General features: G+C 38.1%; 1 protein-coding gene across 5 annotated transcripts in view; it reads left to right on the top strand.

Moving 5' to 3' along the window:
- LOC124102509 (probable E3 ubiquitin-protein ligase HERC6) overlaps positions 1–16,322 on the top strand; it is a 56,478-nt gene that overhangs the window by 29,875 nt on the left and 10,281 nt on the right. For 2 of the 5 annotated variants that reach the window (XM_058583860.1, XM_046458849.2), the window contains exons 14-21: positions 1,463–1,591; positions 2,126–2,233; positions 6,548–6,682; positions 9,262–9,405; positions 11,828–11,994; positions 13,072–13,135; positions 14,377–14,447; positions 16,067–16,250. In XM_058583860.1, coding sequence (XP_058439843.1) covers positions 1,463–1,591; positions 2,126–2,233; positions 6,548–6,682; positions 9,262–9,405; positions 11,828–11,994; positions 13,072–13,135; positions 14,377–14,447; positions 16,067–16,250 — 1,002 coding nt within the window. Of the gene's footprint in view, positions 1–1,462; positions 1,592–2,125; positions 2,234–6,547; positions 6,683–9,261; positions 9,406–11,827; positions 11,995–13,071; positions 13,136–14,376; positions 14,448–16,066; positions 16,251–16,322 lie in introns of those variants that run through there. The other 3 variants (XM_046458851.2, XM_046458850.2, XM_058583861.1) reach the window with 3 other exon arrangements.

Genomic DNA, 16,322 nt, shown 5'->3' with positions numbered 1-16,322 from the left:
CTGGGGCGAGGTGGAACATCATGATGGAAGAGTAGAACAAAACTGCTCACCTCATGGCTGCCAGAAAGTAGAAAGGTTGGGGAAGAAAGGGCCAGGGACAAGATATACCCTTCCATGGCATGCCTACAATGACCTACTTCCTCCAACTAGACCCCACGTCCTACAGTTTCCACCACCTCCCAATATTCTATTCAATTATGAACCTATTGGTAGGACTAATCCATTGATGAGATCAAAGTCCTTATGACCTAATCACTTCCCAAAAGCCTCACCTCTAGACATTGTTGCATTGGGAACCAAGCCTTCAACACATGAGTCTTTCAGGGACATTTCATATCAAAACTATAATGGTGTACCAAATTAATATTCATTACTTAGTCAAGAAAATGCTAAATTTGCCAAATTCGTGGTACTTTTGTTCTAAAAACAACTTCTAGTAAACCTAAACCCAAAACCTAAATTAAATCTAAATTAGTTTTAGCAATCCCACTAACAACATGTTGTGTATACTTTCTCATTTTTTATTTATATATACTTTCTATTTTTTATTGGTGCATTTTACACTTACATAATGATGGGGTTCATTGTTACATATTTGTACATGTACACAATATGACAATATAATTTAACCAATATCATTCCCCAGTATTTCCCCTTTTTCTCTCTCTTTCCCCACCTCTGGCCCCAGACCCGTTCTGCTGGGTTACCCTCAGTTTTCATAAGATCCCCCCTCACCTTTCTTTTCCTTTTTCCTCTCTAGCTTCTACATATGAGAAAAAACATACAACTCTTGGCTTTCCAAGTTTGGCTTATTTTGCTTAATATAATGCTCTCAAGTTCCATCCATTTTCCTGCAAATGACATAATTTCATTCTTCTTTGTAGCTGAATACAACTCAAGTGTGTACATACACCATATTTTCTTTGTCCACTCATCCATTGACAGGCACCTAGGCTGGTTCCATAGTTTGGCTATTGTGAATTGTGTTGCTATCAACGTGGTATGCATGTTTTACTGTAGTAAGATGACTTTAATTCTCCATAAAGGGTAAATAGTGAGGAGACATACAGCTGGGTCATATGGTGGTTACACTCCTAGTCTTTTGAGGAACTTCCATATTGATTTCCTTAGCGGTTGTACTAATTTACAATCCCATCAATAGTGTAGAAGTGTTCCTTTTGCTTCATGTCTCCTCCAGCATTTATTATTGTTGTATTCTTGATGGCTGCCATTCTGACTGGAGTGAGATGAAATCTCAGTGTAGTTTTGACTTTTGTTTCCCTAATTACTAATACAATGTGTTATATTTTTGACAATACTTCTTCATGAAAATTGGAGAACTTATAGGTCAGAAAATGGAATTTTAAAGAACTTTACTTCATTGTTTACAAATGTATTCAGTATACATACATATCTGTATATCATAGAATAAGTAATTTATTAATAGAAAACGAAATTGCAGGTCACATGCAGTGAGAAAAACAAATCTAACAGTCAACTACCAGAAGATACTTTCCACATAAACGAGCTCTCTGATCTGTTGGACTTTCGCGAAGAGAGACGAAAAATGTTTGCTCAATATAATAGCCTGGTAAGCATAACATGTTCATTTATGAATATGTTCATACTTTAAAGGAGGACATCTTAGTAAGCTATGTAATATTGTTTTGATGAGTCAAGCTTTTAAAATTTCCTCAATACAAGGCTGAATTTACTAAATTAGATAATCATTAAAAAACTTACACATCTTTCAATAACAAATGTAATTTCTTAGAAATGTTTTTTGGAGCTGAGTATGGTGGTGCATGCCTGTAATCCCAGTGGCTTGGGAAGCTGAGTCAGGAGGATCACTAGTTCAAAGCCAGTCTCAGCAATGGCGAGGCACTAGGCAACTCAGTGAGACCCTGTCTCTAAATAAAATATAAAATAGGTCTGGGGAAATGGCTCAGTGGTTGAGTGCCCCTGAGTTCAATCCCTGGTACTAAAAAAAAAAAAAAAAAAGTGTTTTGGGGTAATTTGGATTCTTAAGAACAGATTCTAAAAGCATAGTGGGAAATAAGGTAATAAAGTGAAACAATGGATTGTTTTCTTTTAATTATTAAAACTCTTATGCCTTTGTTTTTAGGATCCTGCAGACACCCCCAGTCCTATTCCTTTCAGTGATTTTCCATTTATCTTTAATTTGCCGTGCAAAATTAAATTATTGAAAGCTGATTCAGAAATTAAAAGGATGGTATGTATGTTATATTAGGCTGGTTTTTTTTATCGTTGTTGTTGCTCTAACAAAATACCAGAGTCTATTTTATAAAGAAAATAAGCTTATTTACTCATAGTTCTGAAGATCTAAGAGCATAAAACTGGCTTCCTGGTAAGGCTGAGCCTCTCTGTGGGTGCGCGCGCACACAGACACACAGACACACTCACACACACTCACAACACACATACCTGCTGCATTACAACATGATAAAGCAGCAGAAAAGAAACTGGCCATGTACTGAAAAAGCCAGTTATGTCCGGTGGCCTATCTTTATAACAATCTGCTCTTATAAGAACTAACTCCTTCTGTGAGACCAGCATTAATTCCTTCTGAAGGGGTTGCCCCTGTGACAAAAATTATCTTCTACTAGGGCCGCTCTCTTAAAGATTCTACCAATCCCCCAAATCAACACACTTGAAGACCATGTGAATCTTTTGGGCACAAACAAATCACATCCAAAGCATAGCATATGGCCTACTTTTTTGTTTTGTAAAATTTCACACACATTAAATAGAGATAATGACGTAAGGAACCCCATCACCAAGATGCAGCAATTATCTACATTTTGCCAATTTTTCTTCTTTCAGTCACTTTTGTTGTTTTTGTATTTGTTACTATTTTTTGTTTGTTTGTTTTGGTTTTTTGATGAAATATTTTGAAGCAAATTCCAATTTCTTCTCACCTTATCATTCTTTGCTCCACTATTTCTGGTTGACTCTCTCGTTTATACTAAGGTTCATCAGTGGGTCACTTGGTTACCACATGATTCTTTCATTTTAATGTTCCCCATCACTCTTTTGAACTTTTATACAGATAGGAAATTATTTTATTTAACAATTTCATCCATTATTTTTTAATTTGGCATATTTCTAATCTTATTAATTCTACCAAAGTTATTAACTGGAATTCTATAAGGAATTTTTCTTCATCAGTAAGGGCTATTTGGTTACCCTTAAATTGTTAAAAAAAAAAAAAAATTCACCAGGTAAGGTGCTGTTTAGTCCTTTTCTTTTAACTGTTAAGTGTTGTCAGATTCTGTAGTTATACCAACTGATGTTCCTGCAGCAGCATATGAAATGCCACTTTCGTGTGTTGCCATCAGTGCTTTGAGATCTTTCTCAGTTTGATGAGTTAAATCACATTTCAGTTTAATTTTAGTGTGCATTTCTCATTATTTAATTCCCTAGTCCTCACTTTTTTAGATAAGATCTGTTGTTTTTCTATTGTGAGAAATACTGAAACTGTCTAGTAAGCTCTTCTTTTCCTCTCCAGGATCTCTCTTCCTTTGTCCAGTTTAGTTACTAATGTGTTCTTAGTGTCAGTTTTTGAATTGTTATACCCTTTTAGCTTCTTGGAGCTGGATTTATAAGCCCCATCTCATATTCTGTTTTCCCCTCACTCTCGCCCTCTGCTCCTTTCTTGTAGTTGAATCATTTCTGTGTAACATTTACCTAGTATTTTGTTTCTTTATGGCCACGAGGCTTAGCTCTGTTACGAATACGTAACACTCACCCCCAGACATTATGCTAAAGATTATCCTAACATTTTTTGATTACTGAAGTTCATTTTCTAAGTCATCCCTTAGGAGAGGTTCATATCCATTTATCTATGATGTTTAAACTTTTAAAGACAGGAATCCAAAGCCCTGCCTATTACTGACTTCTATTAATAATTCAAAGGAGGGACTGGAGTTGTGGCTCAGTGGTAGAGTACTTACCTAGTATGTGTGAGGCCCTGGGTTTGATCCTCAGCACCACATATGAATAAACAAATAAAGTGAAAAATCCATTGGCAACTAAAAAATATTTAAAAAAAATAATTCAAAGGAGCTGGGTGCAATTGCACGTCTATAATCCCAATGCCTTGGGAAGCTAAGGCAGGAGAATCACAAGATCAAAGCCAGTGTCAGCAACTTAGCAAGGCCCTAAGCAACTTAGGGAGACCCTAACTCAAAATAAAATATACAAAGGGTTGGGGATGTACTCAGCAGTTAAGCACCTCTGGGTTCAACCCCTAGGACCAAATAATAATAACAATTGAAAGGATATGAACCATCTGGGTGAAACAGAGAAATGTGGGATACCATGTCACAAAAGAAGTCATTTTAGTTATAAAGCATTTCCTTTTTATAATATATCAATTACACACTAGCTTACATGACTTTCCAATATGCCATGGCATGCCCCATTAGTTGCTAAATTCCAGATCTATTTACAGTAAGCAACCTAGACAGATAAATCCTGCTAATATCTTTCTGTAAATAAGGACACTCTCTCTAGTTACTGTTATTAGTATCTGTCATCATCATTTTTATATGTAAGTTTGACTACATCATTTCTGGTTTTATTTTTTTAAATATTTTTTTAGTTGTAGATGGACACTATACATATATATATATATATATATATATATATATATATTTGTTGATGAACCTTTATTTTATTCATTTATTTATATGCAGTGCTGAGAATCAAACCCTGTGCTTCATACGTGCTAGGCATGCGCTCTACCACTGAGCCACAACAACCCCAGCCCCTTTTTTTTCCCCTTTATTTTTATGTGGTGCTGAGGATTGAATCCAGTGCCTCATACGTGCTAGGCAAGCACTCTACCACTGAGCCACAACTCCAGCCCTGTTTTTATTTTCCTAACATCCATGGTAAAGGGAAAGAAAGGATTAGGTCTTTCCTTCTCAAACCCCAACTTCTGTGCAAGTCCTTCCATCTGTAGTATTTTCTCTCACAGCTGTGATCCTCTCTGTCTAATTTGTCTACTCTGTTAGTGAATAGTTGAAGGAACACTGCATATGATGAAAGATTAGGAAAGAAAACTGCATGTCATAGTTCTCATAGGTGAAATTGGAAAGTACTCTTCACAATCCAGTTCTCCAAAGAAGAAATAATGTACAGAGTCAACCTACAAGCTCCAATTTGGATTACCAATTCAAATATGTAAACATAGAAAGGGAAAATCAATATATAAAGAACAGAATAGAGAAGCTGGAAAATTAGATGCAAGTTTCCAATCTAGCTCTTCAATAGGTAAGAGAAGGTACAGGTCCCTGCTATAGTAAGTGGAGGATGTCACTGGCCACTGTCACTCAGAGCCATAGAACATGCTGCTCAGCACTGAGTATTGCGGAAGCACTCAGAGCTGCAGATGCATGGACATAGGAGGTGACTGACCACTAGAAAGGACCAGAGCTCGGACTATTTCCCATCAAACCTGGAGCTTCTTTTCATAAAACATCTCAAGGAAAAAAACAGAAGAACTTAGTGGAATCATATATAGATTTCTCAGTTTAAAGTGGTGGCAGAGATCAGGGACAGGACTTTCTGAAGTCCAGAGCCACATGTACCCTTCTCTGAGGTGTTCATAGAGAGTTGAGTGAGCAAACACAGCTTCCTAGAGACCTGGAGTAGGATAGCTATTATCCAGTGGACTTACTGTCATCATGTAGGACAGGTACCCCCATGTTGGTTTGAGTACTAAATATTCCTTTAGAACATTTACAAGCCCTAGAATGTTGTTGGAGGTCAAAACAAGGATAACAAATCCATCACTAAATTTCTTTTTGGCTGGGAAAAGGGTGGTACCAGGGATTTAACCCAGAAGCACTTAACCACTTAGCTTCATCCCCAGCCAGTTTCATATTTTATCCTGAGATAGGGCCTCACTAAGTTGCTTAGGGCTTCTCTAAGTTGCTGAGGCTGACTTTGAACTCGCAATCCTCCTTCCTCAGTCTACTGAGCTGCTAGGATTACAAGTATGTACCACCGCATCCAGATAGATCACTGTTATTTGAAGAAGAGTGGATATACTCTTAGCAAGTCTTTCCACTCATCCTTTTCCCCATAGCTAACATTATCCCTGAGCTCCTAAATTATCCTTATGTTCCTGAGATTTATAGTGCTAACACTGTGTTTCTTAAGACTGATGACAGATGAATGTCTTAGAATGTTAAATATCAGTATTGCCTTTAAGGGTCCTGTTTACTGCAATAAGTGATCTGAGATGCTCTTAATTACTTAGAGATTCATCTGTGGGGATACTTTCTTGTACATGATTCTTAGATGCCATCATTTTTTCTGATCCCATGATCACTTTATCTTCCATAATGTAGATACAGTATCCTTTTCCTTAAGTGATTACTGTGTGAGTTCATACAGCAATGGCAGGCAAGACTAAGTGCCTGCTGCAAAAAATATGTTTTGTGAGAAGGTATTAGACCTCCCTGGGACTCCTGGAGGTCAAAAGAAAAAGCCAACTAAAATGTTTTTCCCCCACTAGGAGTATTGGATGCAAACAATTCCGCCCGGAAAGAATAGCTTGTTTACACTTAGAGTAAGACGGACTCACCTGGTTGAAGATGCCCTGCATCAGTTATGTCAAGCTGAAGTCCCTGACCTTCGGAAATTATTAGTGGTATAGTAAAAAATCTCATTGACTGTTTTTACTGCTGTGGAAGGGAACATTCATATGCTGTAACAAGAGCCCTTTTACAAGTCTGCATTGACAACTATGGTTATCAGTATTATGGTTTCAGAATTCCTCTCTTACTCTTTGAAGAATGGCAGTGGGACATTTAATTGTACACTGGGTGTGAGTTAACTCTTGTGTTACTAAGGTGGCTATATAATGGTGCATCCCAATGCTTAATGGCTTCAGATAACAATAATTTATTTCTGGCTGATTTAGGCTGAACTCATCTAGGTGGCTTTGCAGATTTTAGTTGTTAGTGGCTTATCTGTTTGTGTGTGTGTGTTTTCTATAATGCTAAGGATTGAACCTAGGGCCTCATGTACGCTAGGCAAGTGCTCTATGCTGAGCTAATCCACAGCCCTGCCGATTTTGTCTATTTGTTTATATGCTAGGCCTGCGTGTGGCAGTTTGGCTCTGCTTAGAATGTCCTTTCCTTACATAAGAGCTCCCAGGCAAAGAGAGAAGAACCGAACAAAAATCCAAAGAATGAAGCTTAACGATGTTTACATTAAGAAGATATAGGACGGGCATGGTGCCTCATGGGAGGCTGAGACAGGAGGATTACCAGTTCGAAGCCAGCTTCAGCAATGGCCAGGTGCTAAGCAACTCAGTGAGACCCTCCCTGTTTCTAAATAAAATACAAAATAGGACTGGGGATGTGAGTCAGTGGTTGAGTGCCCCTGAGTTCAATTCCTGGTACCAAAAAAAAGAAAGAAAAAAAGATACGGGCTGGGCGTTGTAGCACACACCTATAATCTCAATGATTCAGACAACTGAGACTGGAGGATCACAAGTTAGAGGCCAGCCTCAGCAATTTAGTGAGGTCCTAAACAACTGAGCAAGACACTGTCTCAAAATAAAAAATAAAAGGGGTTGGGATGTGGCTCAGTGGTAAAGCGCTTCTGGGTTCAGTCCCCAATACCAAAAAAGAAAGAAAGAAAGAAAACTAGTTAACAATAATTGCTGGTGAAGATGTCAGGAGAAAAGTATACTTAATACATTGTTGGTGGGACTAAAAATTAGTGTAAGTACTTTGGAAAGCAGTATGGAAATTCCTCAAAAGACTAGGAATGGAATCACCATATGACCCAAGTGTCCCACTCTGGTATTTATTCAAAAAATTTAAAATCAGCATATCATAGTGATACATGCATACCAATATTTATGGTAGCATAATCCACAATAGCCAAGTTAGGTACAAGCCTAGGTGTCCGTCAACACAAAAATGGATAAAGAAAATGTGGTATACATACTCAATGAAGTTTTACTCAGCCATAAAGAAGAATGAAGTTATGTCATTTGGAGGTACATGGAATGAAGGAATTGGAGAACATCATGCTAGGAAAATTAGTGGACAAATGTCTTCTCTCCTATGTGGGGGGAAAAAAAGGAATAAAAGAATGGGGAGATCTCACAAAGGAAGACCAATAGAGTAGAGAAAGGGGATCAAGAGAGGGAAGAGGGAAGCTTTTGAGGAAGTACTGGGGAATAAAAACTACCAAATTATACTATGTCCATGTACATATATACCACAATGAATCCCAGATAGATAGATAGATATAATTATAACACTAATTAAAATAACAATAATAATATAAGGGAGATTGGTAGAATAGAGCAAACAGATCGAGGGCGGGAGGGACAAGGAAGGTAATGGGAATGATCAAATTGTGTGCATGTATGAATAGGGCATAATGAATCCCAGTATTATGCATAATTATAATGCACCACCAACAACAACAAAATATTTGAGCTGGGGGTGTAGCTCAGTGGTAGAAAGCTTGCCTAGCATATAAAGTCCTGTATTCAATCCCCAGCCACACAACGAGAGAGAGAGAAAAGGAAATTAGCCAGAAAAGAAGTAGAAAAGGAATAGTTAGGTAGGGGGGAAACCACATGAGGACTCAGCCACAAAACCCAAATCCAAAAGTAGAGACAGTTTTTTTAAAAAGGGGACTATAAATATTGATTCCTCACATGAAGTTCTGTGGTCAACAGGGTCTCACCATCCCTGCAAAGGTCTCGTGCCCAGACTGACTGGAAGGGCTGTTTAGTGGAAGCTCTGATGAAGATAGAGGAGAAATCGAATAGCTGTCAACCTCAGCCAAGGTTGTGAAAGCTAAGGGATTAGATGAAGACAGATAAGAAGAATAATTAGGGAAGTTAATGGCCCAGAGGTTTGAAGCAAATCAAAATTTTGGTTCAAGGTACTAGATAATTTGGTTCAAGGTACTAGATAATAATTGGGAAACATTACACCTTGCTGGAGTCCCCCTTCTCTTAGTGCGTGTGGCAGTCTAAAGGATCCATGCACTCACTACAGCCACCTGGAAATAGATGGCTTGTGGCCTCCCTCAGCAGCCAACTGAGGGAAATTAGACTGCGAAGAAGGAGGTAAGGACTGTGTGACTGTGGTAACTCCAGTGACTGTAGCAATAGTCATCAACAGTTGAACACTTTTCCGTAAAGGTCAAAGCATTGTATCTTAAACCAGCGCCTGGGAATTTCTTCTTTTTCCTTAGGTTGAGTTTATTAAAGAAATTCGTCCTGAGAGTGGAGGGGTCCGTTCAGAGTTCTTCCACTGTATGTTTGAAGAGATGACCAAGCCAAACTATGGCATGTTCATGTATCCTGAAAAAGATTCCTACATGTGGTTTCCTGTCAATGTAAGTGATTTATTTTCTCACAGTTTTCAGAACAGAAAAAGTATGCCATATACTGCAATATGAAACTATAGAAAATAATGTAAAATGAGCTCATGAAGAGTTGCAACTCCTGCATTAAGTAGTACTCATATGGTGCACAGAGCAGCAGCTATAGCTCACCTGAGAGTGTGTAGAAAAGCAGAATATTAAAAAAAAGAAAGAAAGAAAGAAAAGAAAACCAGAATCTCTGGCCTCACCCCAGACCTACAGAATTGGACATATATTAATTAAGATCCCCCAGTGATTCAAACATGCATACATGCTCACACCCCCCTCCCCCCCCCCCGTTTTCAGGGAGTGAACCCCAGTTAGTAGGAGTAAACTTGACCGCTGAACCACATCCCTGGCCTTTAAAAAAAAAAATAGGGTCTTGCTAAATTGCTTAGGGCCTCATTAAATTGCTGAGTCTGGCTTTGAACTTGGATTCTCCTGCCCCAGCCTCCCAAGCCTCTGGGATTATAGGCATGCATGACTGCACCTGGCTAAATATTTAAACAGCATTAATAAAGTATAATTAAGATATAATAAGCTGTACATATTTAAAATGTCCAATTTGATAAGCTTTGACATATTTATATACCCATGGCATTCTCGCCATAATCCAAAGTTTCTTCTTATCCTTGTCTCACCTTCTCTCCTACTCCTCTCCCCCAGTGCCTAGGCAACCACTGATCTGCTTTCTGTCACTACAGAGTGGTTAAATTTCCTAGAATTATAAATGAGTCCATAGTGTAGTCTTTACTGCCTCTTTTTCATTATTAGTATTTATTTATTTATTATTTATTTATTTTTGGTACAGGGGATTGAACCCAGGGGCACTTACCCACTGAACCACATCCCCAGCTCTTTTTATCTTGAGACAGGGTATTGCTAAATTACTTAGGGCCTCTCTAAATTGCTAAGACTGGCTCTGAACTCACGATCCTCCTGCCTCAGCCTTCCAAGCCTCTGGGCTTACAGGTGTGTCCCACTGCACCTGGCTTCATTATTATTATTGTTGAGATTCATCCATGTTTTGGCATGCATCCTTTGTTCACTCTTTTTCATTCTAGAGTATTAGTCCATTATATGGATATACTATGGTCTATATACCTAGTCTCTGATGGACAGATGTTTAGGATATATCCTGAATTTTGAGTAGTAGTAATTTTGAGTGTTTTAAATTAGGAGAGAAGTTGCTGTTAGAGTCCTAGAAATAACTCTTAATCCTGAAAAAAAAAAATATATATATATATATATATATTTGGAACTGGGAATTGAACCTAACCACTGAGTCACATCCTCATTCATTTTTATTTTGAGATGGGGTCTTGCTAAGTTGCTTAGGGCCTCGATGAATTGCTGAAGCTAGCTTTGAAGTAAAAATCCTCATGCCCCAGCCTTCCAAGTTGCTGGTATTACAGGTGTGTAGTACCATGCCTGGCTAAAAGTGATTGATTTCTGTAATGGTTCTAAAAGATCTTTGAAGTATAAAAATTTTATTTTTTTTTAAGTAATAAAAAAAAGTCTTGAGCTAGGATGTAGCTCAGTGGTAGAGTGCTTGCCTAGTATAAAGCCCTGGGTTCAATTCCCAGCACCCCACACAAACAAACAAAAAATCATTTCTCTGTTAGTAACATAGACCAAATAGTTCTAATCACATATTGACTCTATTTATTGGTCCCCTTTCTCATATACTTTCAAACTGTTCCCCCAAATGACATGATGGAGGAAAGGCTAGGGAAGGGGCTGAGGTTGTGGCTCAGTGGTAGAGCACTTGCCTAGCATGGGTGAGATGCTAGGTTTGATTCTCAGCAGTGAATATAAATAAACAAAATCATCAACAACTTAAAAAAAAAAAAAGAAAGGACAGGGAAGATGAAGAGAAGGAGGAAGGCATGTGAAAAAATACTGAAAAGGGTTTCATACTTTTTTTGAGTATTAATGAACCTCTAAAAGATAGGAACAGTTAAGGTGTGGCCATGGTGGGACTTTTTATCAGTCTATCAGCAAGCATTTATTGAATGTCTCTTGATGTTTCCACATAAGAATTAGTACATAAGATAATCCTTTTGCTCCTGAAACATATATACGATGCAGTGATCAGACACCACACATATTACCAACTGGTTCTAAATTACAGATTGCTGAATTGAAGGGTTTCAGTTATTCAGCTGCAGTGCCAAAGAGAACTTCAGTCATGGGATGTGCATCTGACAACCTGATGCTGACTGGAAATGGAGATGAAGTACATCCTTCTTCCTCAGTGTCGATTTTTCTACAGGGATAGGAAAGAGGGAACTAAGAAATTTTCTTTACTAAAGTCATTATCCCTTTGTATAATTGATCATTTAAAATAACTGGGGTTTTGTTTTTTGTTTGTTTATTGTACTTCCTTTTCCAGCCCACAATTGAGAAGAAGAAATATTTCCTCTTTGGGATGCTATGTGGACTCTCCCTGTACAATTTAAATGTTGCCAATCTTTCTTTCCCACTGGCTCTGTATAAGAAACTTCTCTACAAAAAACCATCATTGGAAGATTTAAAAGAACTCAGTCCTCTTTTGGGGAAGTAAGTAAATATATTACGACTTTATCTAGTAAGTCTCAATGGTTTAAAAGCATAAATAATATTATACAGATAAATACATAGACAAGGTCTTTCATTTCAATATTGTATATCCTTCAGATGAATTTGAATTTTAGCATTACTTAAAATTGAGTAAACCTAGCTGTTCATGGTGATGCACGTCTATAATCCCAGCAACTTGGGAGTCAGAGGCAGGAGGAGTGCAAATTCAAAGTCAGCATTTGCAACTTAGGAAGGCCTTAAGCAACTTACTGAGAGCCTGTCTTAAAATAAAAAATAAAAAGGGCTGGGGATGTGGCTCAGTGGCTAAGCACTCCTGGGTTCAATCATCAATGCCAATGAGTAAATAAATACATAAGTACATAAGAATAAATATAAAAAAGACTGAGGATGTGGCTTAGTGGTTACAGGCTGGGATTATAGGCATGCACCACCATGCCCAGCTCAGGCACTGTTAGTGGGAGAATAATTTGGCTAGATTTATGCTAATAAGGTTTGTCAACCTTGGCAGTATTGACATTTTGGACTATTTAAATTTTTTTCTTTTTTTCTTCAGTGCTTCAGATTAAACAGCAGGGCCTCCTGCATGCTAGAGAAGCAGTCTACCACTGGGCTATACTACTGGCCCCCTGGATGTTTAATTATTTGTTGTGTGAGGCTGTCCTAGGCACTGTGGGATGCTTAGAAGCATCTGGGATTGCTACCCACTTTGCCAGCATCAGCCCTCCCATTCATTGAGACAACCAAAGATGTCTCCAGACTTTGCCAGATGCCCCCTGAGAGGCAGATCGTCCCTGGTTGAGAATCACTGGTCTAGAGGAAGGGGTTCCTTTTTGTACTTTTCGTAATACACTGCAAATGTCTATAGGATAGCCATGGTCCAAAAATCAAATAGAAAGAGGTTCCTCTAGAAAGAGGAGTGGGAAGGTGGAGGAGAAGAAATTTACACTGCATTTGGTACATCCTATATTGTTCACAGTTTTTCCCACCAAATATTTATTACTTTTGAAATTTCATGAAATGAACAAATATAATTTTTTAAATTGCATTTTTCACTAGGAATTTGCAATGTCTTCTAAATGCTGAAGCTGCTGATATGGAAGAACTTTTCATATATTTTTCTGTGAGTACTAATGATAGCTAGATCACTGTTTAGCTCTAATCTATTAGGGTTTATTATTGTTGTTTTGATTTCACTTTTTTGATGATGGTGCTGGGGATTAAACCTAGGACCTTGTGCATGCTAAGAAAGTTCGCTACCCTGAGTTATACTACCAGCCCTAATCTGTGATTTTTTTTTACATATTGTTTTTAAATATTCATTTTTTAATTATAGTTGAACACAGTACTTTATTTATTTTTATGTGGTGCTGAGGATCGAACCCAGGGCCGCACACGTGCTAGGTGAGCGCTCTACCACTGAGCCACAATCCTAGCTCCTAATCTGTGATTTTTAAAAATAATTTTTATAGTGTCTTAAATACATTATCCTTTGTTTGTTTGTTTGTTTGTTTTTGAGATGGGGGTCTTACTGTGTTGCCCAGTCTAGTATCCAAGCAGGTGGACCCAAGTGAATCTCTCACCTTAGCCTCCTGAATTGCCGGCATTATAGGAGCACACCCTTGGGCTGGGCTTGGGATCCAAACTACTTTTTTTTTTTTTTTTTTAAATACACACCAAGCATTGAACTCAAGGGTGCTTAACCACTGAACCACATTCCCAGCCCTTTTTTATTTTTTATTTTGAGACAGGGTCTCACTAAGTTGCCTAGGGCCTCACTAAATTACTGAGGCTGGTCTTGAACTTGGTGACTCTCCTCCATCAGCCTCCCAAGTCACTGAGATTACCGGTGTGCACCACCATGCCTGGCAGATCCATACTTTTTTTTTTTTTCAAGTTATAGATGGACATAATAACTTTATTTTATTTATTTATTTATTTAATATCTTTTTGTGGTGCAGAGGATTGAAGCCAATGCCTCACACATGCTAGGCAAGCACTATACCACTGAGCCACAACCACAACCTGGATCCATACTTTTTGAAAGATATTTCACTAGTGTACTACAAAGCTTTTGCCCACTTGCTCCTTGTTTGATACCTTATATATATAGTTCACCAAAAATACAGCAGTTACTCAATATAAACAATGAAAACAGATAAATAATAATTCACTCTTGAAATCTATATACAACATGCATTAGGGTAAGTTTTAAAAATTGTTTATGTGTATTTAAAAGGCTGAACTACATGACAAAATCATGTAAATTTTATAGGGAAAAATGTCTGGAAATAGTGGTATTGTGGGGTGGTTGATTATTCAGACTTATAGTCATGTTTAGTATGGAAAACATTGTGGTTACAGATACACTGGGATCAAACTGATGTTGATTTAATTCCAAATGGAATCTCTGTACCTGTGGACCAAAGCAATAAGTAAGTTTTACCACCTAGACTCTCTACTTTGAATATTCATAAAATGTTTGTATCATTTACCAGCATACCACTGGTTCCAGGGAGGGAAGAGAGAAGTTGATTTAGGTATCCTAGTTCCCAAAGGTTGCTTAAAGGGTTGGAGATAATCATGTCTCTGGTGAAAATGCCTCCTGTAGTGACCCTCCTATGTTAGTCCATTTTCCATTACTGTAATGAAACACCTGAAGCTGGATAACTTTATAAAGAAAAGAAGTGGGCTGGCAATATAACTCAGTGGTAGAGTGCTTGCTTAGCATGCACAAAGCCCTGGGTTCAATCCTCGATACCACAAAGTAAATTTAAAAAAAAATAGGTTGATTAGTTCATGAGTCTGGAGATTCAGGGTCCTGTATCTGGTGATGGCCTTCTTGACAACAGAGTTCTGAGGCTGCACAGGACATACCACGACAAAAGTCGGGGAGTGCACATGCATGTTTCTTCTGGTTTCTCTTCTAAAGAGGCCACCAGTATTCTGTCATGAGGGCTCCACTGGGATGACCTGAAGTAATCCTGATTGTCTCCCAAAGGTCCTGTGTGTAAACGCAGTCAGATTAAGTTTCCACCCCCATGTATGCCTCACAATGGAGATTTTAATATATGAAGCTTTGGGGGACACTCAGACCCTATCTAAACCATACCACATACCTTTAGAAAATTCATCATGTAGTGGAAATTGCATCTGGGAGTGCAAGAAATAATTCTGTAAAGGGACACGTGTGGGAAGAGGAAAGAAGAGAGAGGGAGAGAAACAGAAGAAGCATCCCTGAGAACATCACGTTCATATTGAAATATGATGATTGACAGCAGCTATCAGGTAAAGAAACAGGACGTGCTGGAGAGGAAATTTACATTGTAGAGCTACCTACTAATGAGAGACAGCCAAGCAGGTCAATTGAAGGTCAGTATGGCCAGAGATGAAAATAGAAGGGCAAAGAGGCTGCTGAGTCAGGCAAGGGTCAGGTCATAGAGGGGTTTTTGACCTTAGCTAGGGAGGTTTGCAGTTTATCCCTAAGTAAAATGTGAAGCCTTTGAAAGATTTTTAGCAGAAGAATGACTTAAGATGATTCAACTTTCATTTTTTTTTAACTTTACAATGGTCTGAAAGCGATATGCATTCTATAGAATCTGTACTTCAAATCTTGAATTTGGATCTTTCCTTGGGCTAGCAACAAGTGGTACAAGACTCCTTCATGAGGCTGGGCAGAGGCAGCAAATCCTAGCTGCTCTACACGGTCATGAGGGGAAACAACTAGTACTCTATGGTGAACTGTGTGTTTCAGCTCTGATGATCAGTACCCTAGGGGGTATTAAATGCGCATTTGATTTATGATGTTTTCAATTTACATACAATAGGCTTATTGGGATGCCCCCCTATTATAAATCAAGCCAAGGAGCATCTGTATTCAGATTTGTGTTATTAAACAATTCTCCTGACTGAATGAAGCACTGTGTAGATCGAATTTATGTTCTTTCTCAATAGAAACGGTTTATATATATATATATATATATATATTTTTTTTTTTTTTTCCCTAGTCATTGGGCCATTGGCCATTTTTTGTTTTTTCTCCCCTTCTCTTAAGGCAGGACTATGTTTCTAGGTGTGTTGATTACATTTTCAACATCTCTGTAAAGGCAGTTTATGAGGAATTTCATAGAGGATTTTACAAAGTCTGTAACTGGGAGATAATTAGACATTTCCAGCCTGAGGAACTAATGACAGCGATAATTGGAGATACTAATTATGACTGGGAACAATTTGAAAAGGTAGGTGATATCTAAAGTATACCCAGTTTTCCAAACAAGTTGTATATATTCCATTCCCCCAAAAAACATTTT

The sequence above is a fragment of the Marmota monax genome, unplaced genomic scaffold (assembly GCF_021218885.2).
Source record: "Marmota monax isolate L192 unplaced genomic scaffold, Marmota_monax_Labrador192_F-V1.1 WCK01_AAM20220418_F8-fsc00002, whole genome shotgun sequence".
Classification (NCBI taxonomy): domain Eukaryota; kingdom Metazoa; phylum Chordata; class Mammalia; order Rodentia; family Sciuridae; genus Marmota; species Marmota monax.
This window is presented reverse-complemented; position numbering and strand designations above follow the sequence as displayed.